General features: G+C 42.2%; 1 protein-coding gene across 3 annotated transcripts; it reads left to right on the forward strand.

Moving 5' to 3' along the window:
- Positions 1-1,314: 1,314 nt before the first annotated feature.
- LOC133549889 (uncharacterized) lies at positions 1,315-11,017 on the forward strand. 3 transcript variants are annotated; one of them, XM_061895771.1, is made up of 7 exons: positions 1,315-1,783; positions 5,613-5,663; positions 5,751-5,816; positions 5,966-6,037; positions 6,096-6,146; positions 6,226-6,396; positions 6,630-11,017. In XM_061895771.1, the coding sequence occupies exons 2-7, from the start codon at positions 5,657-5,659 to the stop codon at positions 6,755-6,757; spliced, it is 495 nt and encodes a 164-aa protein (XP_061751755.1). In that variant the 5' UTR covers positions 1,315-1,783; positions 5,613-5,656; the 3' UTR covers positions 6,758-11,017. The 3 variants fall into 3 exon arrangements, with proteins under 3 accessions (XP_061751755.1, XP_061751754.1, XP_061751753.1); XM_061895770.1 differs by having other exon boundaries at positions 1,337-1,783; XM_061895769.1 differs by lacking the exon at positions 1,315-1,783 and having other exon boundaries at positions 3,678-5,816.
- The last annotated feature ends 3,987 nt before the right edge of the window (positions 11,018-15,004 follow it).

Here is a 15,004-nt window from a genome sequence, read left to right on the forward strand (position 1 = left end):
TGCGTACATGACCCAGGTGGGCCATGGTATCTAATCACCTGTCACCTTTAGACAGATAGATAGTACTTAATTGATTCCTTCAGGAGAGTTCCCTCAGGAAAATTAAAATTAGCAGCAGCCGGGATGAGACACGTTGTTGGAGGTGCAATGGGAGCAGAGAGAGAGCGAGAGAGACAAGACGCAGACAAACATTTTGCTGGAAAGCAAAAACACCTGCACGATTGTATGGAAATAAAAGAGTGTTGTAACTCTGATCCGGGCTCTCTTGGCAGTGTGTGGTGGTCTGCAGAACCCATTAGAGGGCAACCTCCACACTCATTTTTCCCAAACCTTTATTAGCTTTGGACCATCAATCACGGAGAAATGATGACTTGTGTGTGAAGTATATCAACCGTGGTGGTTGCCTCTAATGTGTTTTTAATCACTGTATGTATCACTCATACTTCGTAGTGAGCTTTCTTTTTTGTAATGAAGTGTACTTTCGTAGTTGTTTCCCCATATTTCTGCACAATAACCCATATATCATAACAATGGCGAGCAGTAGAGAAAATGGAGTGTTTTTTTGGTCCAGAACATATTTTACTTTATTCATTTTTGACATACCGTATTTTTCGGAGTATAAGTCGCTCCGGAGTATAAGTCGCACCTCCTGAAAATGCATAATAAAAAAGGGAAAAAAACATATATAAGTCGCACTTGTGTATAAGTTGCATTTTAGGGGAAATTTATTTGATAAAACACTAAACGAAGAATAGACATTTGAAAGGCAATTTAAAATAAATAAAAAACAGTGAACAACAGGCTGAATAAGTGTACGTTATATGACGCATAAATAACCAACTGAGAAGGTGCCTGGAATGTAACATATTATGGTAAGTTTAATTCAAACAACTATAACATAAAACATGCTATACGTTTTTCAAACAATCTGTCACTCCTAATTGCTAAATCCCATGAAATCTTATACGTCTAGTCTGTTACGTGAATGAGCTAAATAATATTATTTGATATTTTACGGTAATGTGTAATAAGTCGCTCCTGAGTATAAGTCGGACCCCGGCCAAACTATGAAAAAAACTGCGACTTATGGTCCGAAATATACGGTACTTCTTGCTGCTTTGTTGCATATTTTTTTAAGATTTCCAGTTCATTTGATCACCTATTATTACACTCAAAATGTGGTTTGTTTTACTCATTCAACGTCCGTTTATTAATAATTTCACCACACCTAGTATGTGTGTGACAATCATTTGTACTTTTTAATTTTATTTGTATTTGTTTGACTTTTTCTTCTACTGTTGCCAAATAGCAGTATTTTTGTTTTATTGAGATTCGAAGATAGTCTGTTTTTGTCAAATCATCTCTTAAATGTATTAAGTTATTCTAATATTATTTGTATTGCCTTCTGTGTGTTCTCTGTGTTTTGTGTTTACTTCGCACAAGACATTGGTGTTGAGGATTCTCCAGTGTTTGACGGCTAACCTTCCCTTTCCGTACTTCCCATACTGGGAAAGCGATGTAAAAGCTTTTTAAAAATTGTGCTGGTAACCTCTCACCCCAGGTCATGGAAGAACAAGGCTGTAGTAGCTCGCAACACATCTCACAGCCCAGAAGACGACTCCGAGAGAGATCTCCCTCGGTTGAGCTGCCGTCAACCGTCATGTAGATCTTCCAGACCTGCTCAGCCGCTGTATCGTACAGTATATCCTTGCTTTAGACAAGCCCATAATGCTTAATGTTGTCCAATTTCTTTTGCTTTTTTTCAGCATGTTTTATCTTTGAAGTAAGTGAACTTTTTGATATTGAGCCCCAACTGAGTACCCTTCTTAATGTTTTTTTTGCTAATAATCATTAACTTTGAATTTAATGGCAGCAACACAGTCCAAACATGGCCTTTTCTTTTAACAACACTCAGTAATTTTTGGGAATTAAGGAAACCAATTTCTAAAGCTTTTCCGGTGGAATTCTTTCCCATTCTTGCTTGGTGTACAGCTTAAGTTGTTCCAACAGTCCGGGGTCTCCATTGTCTTATTATGCGCTTCATAATGCGCCACACATTTTCGATGGGAGACAGGTCTAGACTACAGGCAGGCCAGTCTAGTACCCGCACTCTTTTACTGTGAAACCATGCTGTTGTAAGACGGGGCTTGGCATTGTCTTGCTGAAATAAGCAGGGGCATCCATGATAATGTTGCTTTGATGGCAACATATGTTGCTCCAAAACCTGTGTGTACCTTTCAGCATTAATGATAACTTCACAGATGTGTAAGTTACCCATGCCTTGGGCACTAATACACCCCTATACCATCACAGATGCTGGCTTTTGAACTTTGCGCCTATAACAATCCAGGTGGTTCTTATCCTCTTTGTTCTGTGGACACAACGTCCACAGTTTCCAAAAACAATTTGAAATGGGGACTCGTCAGACCACTGAACACTTTTCCACTTTGCATCAGTCCATCTTAGATGAGCTCAGGCCCAGTAAAGCCGGCGCCGTTTCTGGGTGTTGTTGATAAATGGCTTTCGCTTTGCATGATAGAGTTTTAACTTGCACTTACTAATGTAGCGAAGAAAACTGTAGTTACTGACAGTGGTTTTCTGAAGTGTTCTTGAGCCCATGTGGTGATATCCTTTACATACTGATGTCGGGTTTTTTATGCAGTTCCGCCTGAGGGATCCAAGGTCACGGGCATTCAATGTTACTTGCAGTGATTTCTCCGGATTCTCTGAACCTTTTCATGATATTACAGACCTTAGATCAGGAGTGTCCAAAGTGCGGCCCGGGGGCCATTTGCGGCCCGCAGCTAATCGTTTACCGGCCCGCCACACATTCTGCAAAAATTTCGAAATTGATAGTATTGCAAAAATTAAAAAAAACATTTAAAAAAAGTGGAATGAGGTGAAATCTAATGACAAGAAGTGGCAATGTTGACACAAAGCTGCCATACAGGCAGTTTTTTTTTTCCTTTTGTCTTTAGTTATTAGGATGGCGTGGCGCAGTGGTAGAGTGGCCGTGCGCAACCCAAGGGTCCCTGGTTCAATCCCCACCTAGTACCAACCTCGTCACATCCGTTGTGTCCTGAGCAAGACACTTCACCCTTGCTCCTGATGGGTGCTGGTTAGCGCCTTGCATGGCAGCTCCCTCCATCAGTGTGTGTGAATGGGTGAATGTGGAAGTAGTCTCAAAGGGCTTTGAGTACCTTGAAGGTAGAAAAGTGCTATACAAGTACAACCCATTTATCATTTATTTATTTTCTTTTTTTTCCATTGCTAAAAAAAAAGGACAAAAAAATCTATGTTATAATGAATTATTACTTAAAAGTTATCACTTTAAAATGTTTTATGTGGAAAAAATATTGCATGTGTTGTGTGGTTGCCATAGAAAAACATCAAAGTTTTGACAAAAGAGCATAAAACAAACAAAATAATAGTTAAAACTTAAAATCGACAGATATATCGGAAGTTGATCTTGAAATTTAAGTGTTAAAAGTAAAAAAATTAAAATGCATCACTTTATGAGTGAGGAACCTTTCGGATCTCAAATATATTTAGTAGGATTTTATTTAACTTTTCACTGTGATTACTCAAAAATATTAAATAATTAAAATTAATGGTGTCCTGCATTATTGATCTTTGAGGGCTTTAATTGATAAATAAAGGAACTCTCCTGAAGGAATTAATAAAGTTCTATCTATCTATCGATCTAAATTCTGCATATTTCAGTTTTACTATAAAAAACAAAGCTTTGACCGAAAAGGCATAAAACCTTATTTGTTTTACTTTATATCAACCTCAAGTTGATATAGAGATTTACTGCAAGCATTAAATAAAAAATAATAAAAATAATTTTACTTATTTTTTAACATTTTAGTGACTGAGACCCTCTATGCTCCCCAGGAGCCCTAAGGATAAAAAAAAAATCATATATTTTGTTCTGGTTTGAAAAGGAAAAATATCAAAATGGCCCCCGCATGCTTAAATTTTTCCGTGTGCGGCCCTCTGTGGAAAAAGTTTGGACACCCCTGCCTTATGGTGAAATCCCTATATTACTTGCAATAGCTAGTTGAGAAATATTTGTTCATAAACTATTCGGCAATTTGCCCACGCATTTGTTCACAAAGTGGTGTCCTTCGAGAGTCACGTGGTTGTCTCACGTCAGAGAATTTAAGTCCCTACCTTTAGTCAAAAATGATTTATGGGGGGTCATAAATCAATGATAAATCAATGATTTATGAGGGGTCAAGGTCAAAGGTCAATGATTTATGAGGGGTCAGGGTCAAAGGTCAAAGTCAATGGTCAAGTTCAAAGGTCAAGTTCAAAGGTCAGGGTCAAATGTCAAGGTCAAGTGGGTGTGGCTTACCCGGAAGAGGGTGGAGTTAAGACCTGCGGTGGGAGTGGTTAAACCAGGAAGAGGGTGGAGTTTTAAACAGAAAGAGGGCAGAGTTAAGACCTGCGGTGGGAGTGGTTAAACCAGGAAGAGGGTGGAGTTAAGACCTGACGAGGGAACAAAGGAGGGTTCAGTTTTTTAAGAAAGCCATGTCATCTGAGCAGCATGTGACCATATATTTGATAGTTTAAATGTTTACGATCGTTTGAAACAACTTCCAGATTTCGATGTATTGATGGCTGGGAATGTTACGTGTGGAGATGTGGACAAGCACGCACTTCGCACACACACACACACGCACACACACACACACACACACACACACACACACACACACACACGCAGAGGAGGGGTACAAAATGGCGGTGTAAGGCTTAGTCATTATTTGGAGCTTTATACGTTAGCGTAAAGACTTTGTTCGATTCGGTCATGATTAGTGAAACGCCTGTGTCGATTTATAAAAATAATAAAACTTACATTGACGCTCCGCAAAAAAGTCGAGTGTTTCTAAATCGTATTCAGATGCCGCCGACCGAGTCTTTGCGTGAGAAATGGGACTTGGAAGCGTACGGGATGGAGGGATCTTTTGGATTTGTATTCAGATATGAAATGGGGGATATCTGCTTATTTCAGCTAAAAGAAAGAAGAGACGGAAGCCCTTTCTCGATATTTTCATCGTTATCTACCGTGGATTGGGACGTTTTTGGTGGACACGCACACACACGCACACACACACACACACGCACACACACACACACACACACGCACACACGCACACACACACACACACATTCGTACGCACACATCGTTAAGACCAGAAGAGGGGACAAAGGAGGGTTCAGTTTTTACTGACCAGCCATTTGACAGTTTAAATGTTTACGATCGTTTGAAACAACTTCCATACCTCACGAAAACATATTTAAACAGATGGAAAAAACTATCGCAGAACACAGTGTAACCTAGCAACTGACCTTTACGATCGTTTGAAACAACAGGTCAGTTTGGGGGACAAAGGAGGGTTCAGTTTTTACTGACCAGCCATTTGACAGTTTAAATGTTTACGATCGTTTGAAACAACAGGTCAGTTTGGGGGACAAAGGAGGGTTCAGTTTTTATGGAAGCTTGAGAATGTCGTATGAATAGCAACTGGCCAGCCATTTGACAGTTTAAATGTTTACGATCGTTTGAAACAACTTCCATACCTCACGAAAACATATTTAAACAGATGGAGAAACTAGCGCAGAACACAGTGTAACCGCGATTTGCAGAATGAAAGGTAATTTCTTTTTTTTTTTTTTTTTCATTCCTTGTAACACGTCTGTTTAATGTTGCTATAATAAGTATTTATTCGAACTAAAAACAGTCGAACATCGAGTTGAAATTCACCCACCACCAAGGGATCTCCTAACAGAGTCTCCAATCCTTTTGTGTAAGTACCGATTTTTTTTTTTTACTGTATTCATTTCATTACCTCCGTTTTTACCACGTTATTAGACAATGGTTTAACTCCGTTTAAGCATTTAAACGTTAAAAGCATTGCACGTGTACGACGATGTAATACCTTTTTTTTTTTAACAGCCGATGACGACGAAGTGAAAGACGAAGAACTTTGTTTGATCGATCTTACAAAGTTGGAAGATGATTATCGAGGTGTGTTTAAACCTTCGAATTATTTAATATTATGTGTATTCATTATTTTGTTTTATAGAGGATTCGCCGGAAGAGACCAACGCGATCCCTTTAACCCAATCGCAGTCTGGTGAGTCAAATAATTCTCATTTTTACAAGAAAAAAAAACATGCGGTATACGATACATATATACATATATTTACTTACAGATTTTCCGTTTACATCTCCTGCTCGCTGGTCTCCCTTAACGCTGGCGGGTCCGTCAACGGCCATTCCAGGCAGAGGAGAAGGCTTGATTGCGCCAAAGACTCCAGACATCGAATCCTTGCTCCGAGGGGAAATCATCGAAAACGACGGTGAATGTCCAACAGGCACCCGCTGTAAGTTTTTCTCGTTTTCTGTAAGCTTTTTAAGATTCTCAGGAGCTTTAAAGAGCTCGTCTCATTCCAATGTCTTTCGCTCAAATGAATTTCGCGCCTAAGGGGAATGGGCGGGGACTGATTCCGGAGGGGGTGGGTTTATTTCCGGCTATGCTTGCATGAGTGGAGATGACAGCGCCACATGTGGTTAAAGCCGGTATATATATATTTGTTTAATTTTTTTTTTTCCACAGGCAACAAACGCAGGAGGAAGCGTAGATGCGCCCGCCAGCTCGACAAACATGATAGAAACAGAAGAAGGCTGAAACAGTACTATCGTATACTGGCTCGCACTCTCATGAAGATGGCAGACATGATTTGATACATACTGGTTTGTTATATCTGTTCCATTCGAATTATTTTTTCTTTTTTTTTCTTTAGAGAAATATAATGGGTGTAGTTCCATCTGAATTAGATGTAGTTATTGTAGAAGATGAAGACGTTTGTAATCATCATTTAGATCCAAACAACCAGATAGAATGGGAACCAAACGATGATCCGTCTTTGCAAGATGATATTAATGTGTTAAATTCAAACACAAACACACAAGCCTCTACACAGCATCACGAGGTGTTGGGAGGGGCGACACCCTCGGGGGAATGTTTGGATTTTTCGGAGGTGGTGGGGGTCATGCAGAACCAACCGTCAACGGCTGACCAATCAATTTCAAATGAGACCCAGAGGGGTGATGGGGTAAATGTCTTGAGGAGGGAAACATTCAACAATATACAACTATCCAGCGTTTTAACTTTTCCTCAAAACAACGATGTAACAGATTACGCCACATTTTACCGCGGAGTCTTGGGGAGCCTTAAAAAGCTGACACAGATGGTAACTAAGGAAGCTAGACCCGACGATATCATTCAATTGGAGTTATCCGGTGAAAGTGCAAATCAACACACTTCATTTACATTTCGAAACGATGCCGGGGCTGTGATGAATGCTTTTCAAGACGTGTTAGATCTGTTGGTACAATCAAACGTTGAAATATTGAACGATGAAGAAATACAGGTGATGGTCCAGGTGATACATACACCCTCGAGGTGGTGTAAGAAGAAAAATCGAAACCCTTTTGGAACATGAAATCCGCAGAAAAAAAGCTCGTTATCTTTACAATCCATTAAACTCGAATAATCAACTATGTTTTGCCATTAGCCTAGCAAGTCTGTTACATCCTGAATTTACAGATAGCCAGGCTGTGGCGGAGGCTGAAAAAATACAGAGAAAAGCGGGCTTAGACGAACAGACTTCCGTCACTTTCAGTCATATTCGTGAATTTGAAAAAGTGGTACGTCGTAAAATTGTCATACTGTACAGAGAAGAGGGCCAACGACCCCTCTCACGGTTCGAGACGGATTACCCCAAATCAGAAAATCCGTTGTATCTGTATTTATCTCAGAATCATTACAGCGGTATCATTAACATTAAAGGTTTTTTGTCAAAACCGTACGTTTGTCACTACTGTTACCAAGGGTACGACAAACCCGACAGACACAAATGCGACGGCTATTGCTTGGTCTGTACACAAAACGGGTGTGTAAAAATAGAGGGGAAAACTGTGCTTTGCAGGGATTGCAACATGTGGTGTCGTTCTCCTGCATGTCTCCTCAGACACAGGGTAAAACACCGGGTTATGGAAAAACTCGTCAGCAACTGCGATCGGCGAGAGAAATGCCTTAAATGCAACCTATTTTACGATGTACCTGTGGCTACAGGTATCGCTAAACACACGTGCCCTAAGTTAAAATGTCAAATATGTAAAGAAGAGCTACCTCGCAGTGACTCAGAGACACCTGAAACGCGACATCTTTGCTATATACAACCCCAACCACGTGAAGTAAACCACAATGATAATATCATATTCTATGATTTTGAGACGTTTGTCGATGACGATCACACTCACATTCCCTTTCTAGTCTGTACCAAGACGCTGCAAGGAGAAGAGTGGTGTGCTTTTGGACTGGATTGTGTTACAGTTTTCCTCAATCATTTCAGGAAACCTCATTATCTTAAATCTACATTTATAGCCCACAATTCGAAAGGATTTGACGGTTACTTGATTCTGAGAGGCATGGTACAGCTGGGTATAGCACCCTTAATTATCATGCAGGGGAGTAAAGTTCTCTGTTTTAAAGACCCTGATTTTTTGCAAAAATACATTGACTCGCTTTCCTTCCTTACCATGCCGCTTAGCGCTATGCCAAAAGCGTTAGGACTCGGTGATTGCTGGTCCAAGGGGTATTTTCCTCACAAATTTAGTTCGGAGGAACATTTAAATTATGTCGGAAAATACCCCGCAATCAGCAATTACGGTGTAGAACGCATGACACCTGTTGAACGCACCAAGTTTGAGACGTGGTATCAAAATGAGAAAAGCGAGGTCTTTGATTTTCAAAAACAAGCGGTACACTACTGTAAAAACGACGTCAATGTTCTTCGTGAGGGTTGCATCAAATTTAGAGCCGAGTTTACGAGCGAGACGGGTGTTGACCCCTTCTCCCGTATCACCATAGCCTCGGCCTGCATGAAGGTGTTTGTGACTAATTTCCTCGAGCCGCGTTCTCTAGCCATACCTTCCCCGGATAACTACCGAGGGTTGTGTAAAAAATACTCACACACCAGCATCCAATGGTTAGAATGGGAGTCGCATCGTCGTGGTATTTTCATTCAGCATGCTTTAAACAAAGGCGAAAAATAGATGGTGGCATACTTTGTGGATGGGTTTGCTATAATCGGTGGCAAACCATTCGTCTGGGAATTTCAGGGGTGTTTTTATCACGGATGCCCGACGTGTTTCGAACCCGGTGCTGTATGCCCTTCGAGGGCATACAGCACCGTTCGAGGAGTTGCACAAGGCTACCGAGAAAAAAATGAAAGCGTTAAAGCGTGACCACAAGGTCAACATCATCGTCATCAGAGAGCACGAGTGGAATGAAATGAAAAAATCAAACCCTAGGGTAATAGACTTTCTCAAAACACGCAATTACCCCGCACCTCTCATGCCTCGAGACGCTCTTTATGGAGGTAGGACAAGCGCCTTTTGCTTGAGGCACACGGCGGGTGAGAACCAGCGTGTATTGTATGAGGATGTCACCTCTCTCTACCCGTACGTCAACAGCGCATTTCCTTACCCCCTGGGTCATCCTGTCATCATCCACACGGATTTTGACGATGTTGGAAACTATTTCGGTCTGGTCAGAGCCGTTGTTCACCCTCCTCGAGGTCTCTATTTCCCTGTGCTACCCTACAGAACGGTCAAGGGTAAACTAGTGTTTACACTTTGCCGCACATGCGCAGAAAACAATAACCAGCAGGAACCCTGCGAACATGATGAGGAAGGAAGGGCATTGACGGGAGTCTGGGTCACGCTCGAATTCAACAAAGCTTTACAGTTGGGATACAGAGTCGGTAAGATTACGGAGGTGTGGCACTTTGAAGAACGGAGCGAAACCGTTTTTACGGGTTATGTTCAAACTTTCCTAAAGGGTAAGCAAGAAGCTTCAGGGTATCCCAAAGAAGCCGTCGATGCAGAAAGCAGGGAAAAGTACATTCGTGAATATCGTGAAAATCAGGGAATACAGCTGGATGCTGAAAAAATCGAACCCAACCCTGCCAAGAGACAAATGTCAAAACTCTGTTTAAACAGCCTTTGGGGAAAGTTTGCGGAGAGGTGCAATAGAACTCAGACCACCTTGGTGAGAAAAAGTGAAGTATTTTTCGACTTTGTATTTTCAGGAAAATATCAGGTTGAATATTTTTCCTTTCTCAACGAGCAAATTGCTATGGTGCAATGGCAATACAGTAAAAACAGCGTGGTGCTTCCCGGTAACACAAATAATGTATTTGTCGCTGCTTTTACCACCGCTTACGCACGTTTGAAAATGTACGGTTACCTAGAGGTGTTGCAAGAGAGAGTTCTTTACACAGACACCGATAGTTTAATCTACACGGTAAACGAGGGGGAAGTTTCTCTGGAGACGGGGTCCTATCTAGGCGATTTGACGGATGAGTTGGGAGGAGACAGCATTCACGAATTCGTCTCCGCCGGTCCAAAGAGTTATGCCTACCAAACCCTGCAGGGTAAAAAAACTGTGCTGCGTGCCAAAGGAATCACTCAAACCCGCGAGTGTTGTGAGAGGGTCAACTTTGACAGCGTTAAAGATTTGGTGGAGGGCTATCTGGAGGAAGACAAAACAGGTGCGATCTACACCCCTCATCACCAAATTGTTCGTGATAAAAGGGGGTTCCTTTTAAATAACTCGTCTTTCGAAAAAAAGTTTCGAGTGGTGTATGACAAAAGACGTCTCTTTCCCGACGGGAAAACTTTACCTTTCGGGTATTAGAGAGGAAATGGAAAAAATGGAACGAGTAGACTTTGATCCCAGATTTCATACACCTTTTTCATGCCTGGTTGTAGGACCTAGTGGTTGCGGAAAGACTTTTTTTGTAAAATGTGTTTTGGAAAATTGTGAACATGTCATGAATTCTGTACCCGACAACATTGTGTGGATTTATACATCTTTCCAACCCATGTATGCTGAATTAAAAAAGATGAATAAAAAAATAAAGTTTGTTGAAGGACTGCCTGATTCCTTTGAAGATGAAAACTTGTTTCCGGACGATCAGACCCATTTGGTGATTTTGGACGATGTTATTTTTCAAGCCTCAAATCACCCCGAAGTGGTTAAAATTTTCACGCAGTATAGACATCATAGAAATATGAGCGTTATGATGCTGACCCAGAATGTTTTTCATCAGGGAAAATTTTCACGCACCATTAGCTTAAACTGTAATTATATGATACTGTTTAAGAACCCGCGGGACAGATTGCAGATTAACGTGTTGGCACAGCAAATGTTCCCCGCACAAAAAAGTTTTTTCTTGGAAAGTTTTGCGGATGCTACTTTGGATGCTCATGGCTATTTATTGGTCGACCTGACACCTTTCTGTCCAGAACAATACAGAGTGAGGTCGGGCGTGCTTCCGCACCAGTGGCCCGTTGTCTACGTGCCAAAAACATAATGTCAAAGCGTGTAAAGAGGAACGGTCCCATGTTAAAAGCTCTGTACCATGCCACACCACAAAAACGTCGAGATATTCTGAGTCACGGCTCACCAGACTTTATCCAGACGCTGTGTGAAATTGCTTTAAACATTCTGAAGGGTAATGTGCCCTTATCACCGTCTCAATTTGCTCATCTTAAAAAACAAAAGAAAATCATCCGACTGCTGGCTGATAAAAGGACTGGACTGAAACGCAAACGCCAGACTCTGATGAAACAGTCGGGCGGTTTTCTTCTACCCTTACTGGCCACCGTCGTACCGTTTATAGGGAATCTTATCGGTGGATTGACCGGAAAAGGTTGAAGATGAAAAAGGCTCAAAAAATGTTTCTCCTATCCCCCCAACAATTAAATCGTCTGACTCGCCCGGAGCCGACCATCAGAGACTCGGCGGAGGATGATCTAGATGTTAAAATGAGAGCCGTCTTAAACGAACCCGGAATGAATCCTCATGAAAGAATAAAAATATACGATACCCTGCTGCAGAGATATCTCGGCCTGTTGAAGCAGGGGCAACGGGAGGAGAAAAGGATGACTCTGACTTTACACAAGGATTTGCGGGGTGAACCATGGAATGACTCTGAGGATAAACCGGAGGATAAACCAGAGGATAAACCGATGGATAAACCGGAGGATAAACCTCGGAATACTGGCGGGGGGTCAAAGGATGTCACGATGATCGAAGTTCTGAAAATCCTCCCCCGACGCGACCGTAACAACGCCGAGTACATTATGAAAAAATTATCCGAGAATGATAAGGGGTGGACCTCTAAAGGAGAGTTTGTTCAAAACGGTACACCGGTGCAGGGATCTCATATGATCGATTTACTGAAACACCTGATGCAACGGTCCAAAAATCCACAGACCCGCACGCCTGAGGGTTGGAGAAAATTTTTAACAGCGTTGACGGAGCTAAATGTCCCCACATCGACCATTCATAACCCCAGAGCACGAGATCAATACAGACGTCTGAAAGCGGATGGAGAGTTTGAATCAGAATGGGTGGAAAAAGAAACATTTCTATCCCCCGAGAGGAAAAGAAGAGGTAGAAAAGTGACATTGTCCCCACATTGGTTAAACCTTGAATGAATGATGACAAAACTCTTGTTTCAATAAAATGTTTTTTTATTCATCAAACGCAGTGTGTACAGCATTTTCATTTCATCGGTTCAAAAAAGTTTCTAAACAACAGACGTCTTGTACGCCACAACGACTACTATTATTCTTATTCGTGCTAGTACAACGTTGAATTTTTTTAACCAGGGTATATGCATCAAGATAATTTTTTACTACATCATCTGTGTATAAAGACAAAACTTGTTCAAAAGACAGTCCGCAAAATCGATGGTGCAGATAATAAACGCAGTGTTGACCGCACACTGTGACAAAGGGTGTTGAAGCTGTAGGTTGTGGTACAATATACGGTCAGAACGATTTTCCAAAAAGTTCAAGATGCTCCGAGGGTAGTAATCAAAATCGGGAGAAAATCCATAAGAATCAAAAAAAGTGGCGGTCCCATCTTCCTCCAGAGTCATCGATAACCAGTGCTCCCCCGGTCGATGTCCTTCGTGGGTGTTGACGATAAAGTAGGAGGGTGGGGTAAAGGAGCGAGTCAGTGAGGGGAGTTGGTCGGAGGCCCATACACCACAGAAAACATTCCCCAACACTCGTCGCAGAAGCTTCTCCAGTTGATGGTTATTCATCTCCGTCGTCAATAATAATCCACCAGCACTTGTCGTTTGGAATCAATTTCCAAAATAGAATCGTAACATGCGTAAACCACAAGAGTGACCGTGTTGGGTAAGGGTACTCTGAATCTCATTTCCAACCTCAAAGTGCCATTAGAAACCCGAGACAATGCGTCGCTGTCCTCTCCCGGATTGAGATTGAACACAAACAGCGAATAACCCCGTTCAAAATCTTGTCTGTTGATGCACAGAGGTAAATCTTTCATATGCCTCCCTGTAGCGGTAAACATGTTGTAAAACTCTCTGACCGAAGCCCCCTGGTTAAATTGTGGTTGGAAAGCTTTGGAGGGAATTTGTTTTCCCGCGTGACAGAGGGTGATGTATTCTGCGTTAAAATGCTGGAAATTAAAGGGTGAGAGATCTCTTCTTCCTGTGAAAGCTTCATGATTTACCATGCCCAAAACAATGTATTTAGGCATCGTGCCCAAAAACAAATTTTCTTGGGTGCATACTCTGGAATTTTCAGGGATAGAGTAGGTTTTCACGCTGACCCGTGACAAAGGGTAGAGTGCGTTTCCTTTGAGTAAGGCCGAGGCGTGCCCCAATCGTACGGCCGGCGAAACGGTGACCTTTTTTGTGAAGAGAGAGGCACCCAGCACTTTCAGACGGAAAGTACCGTCCGCAGCCCCTGTGAGACAAAAGGCGTCGCTGGCACGCGTGAGTTTGATCCTCAGATCCACCGAGTTGAGAAGGAGTCTCTCGCTGAAAAGAATGTCTGCGTGGAGGGGTCCTAGTAGCTGAACCTCTTTAGATTCAGCCGTGTAACCGGCTCTGATGTTGAGTCCTTTGTTTGGTCCGTTCGCTGTTTCTATAGAGTCTATTGAGCCGCCGGTGTCTTTGTGGAATAACCCGGCTGAGAATTGACTTCTGAGTGTGGCTTCAGAATAGTTTAGTAGCGTTTCAATTATCGCCCTGTATGGGTGTGTGGCGCTGGATTGAGAAATCAGTCTTTCCCCGAGCATAATGTCGCATTGGCTGAAGATGGTGTTTAGAGGATAATTGATGAGACCCACATTGGCGTCGTTTGGGATATTTGATCCATCGGCGCGGGTAATTTCAACCCGCAGGTAAAGTAATGTGTCGTTCAGATCCAAGTACTTTTCACCTTCTCCCGGGATGAAAAATTCAATAGGACCCCCGTCAGTGATGGCGGATAGCGGCAGGACTTCTGTGTAGGATTTATCATCGATAGACATCTGAGTCATAGGAGCTGAAAATAAATCCAGCTCGGCCATCGTGCATTCGGCCGAATTTTGATGTAAAAGAGCCATCTTTTTTCTTTTTTTTAAAAAATATATCGTGTGAGGGAACGACGGTCCTTCTCTTTGAAAACCTTTTACCGACTGATTTTCTTCTCCCCAGATGACGGCGTTTTTTACCACTCGTTGAGAGACGTCGTCCCGGGGGTCTCTTTCGGGGTTGTCTAGCCAGGACCATTATTCCTCCTGATCCGTCTTGTACCCCACTACCCATTTTTCCAACGGTATGACTGAATACGTCGGAAGCGATATTTTTTGCCGCTGTTTTAAGATGAGGTTTGACCAGGGCAAAACCTCTTTTCACAAGAGGTGATACAAAACGAAACAACCTGGAAAACACGGAGCCTATCCCACGCCCGTACATCACAGGTGAACCTGTGAAACCGGGGAGGGAACCCCCCACTTGGCTTTCGTAATAACCCACTAAACGTAGAGGGTCGTGCATGGGTTGACTCATTCTCATTGTTGTTGGTTTTACTTTCTAACGGGTCTAAAGTGGA

Source organism: Nerophis ophidion, linkage group LG03 (assembly GCF_033978795.1).
Source record: "Nerophis ophidion isolate RoL-2023_Sa linkage group LG03, RoL_Noph_v1.0, whole genome shotgun sequence".
Lineage (NCBI taxonomy): Eukaryota > Metazoa > Chordata > Actinopteri > Syngnathiformes > Syngnathidae > Nerophis > Nerophis ophidion.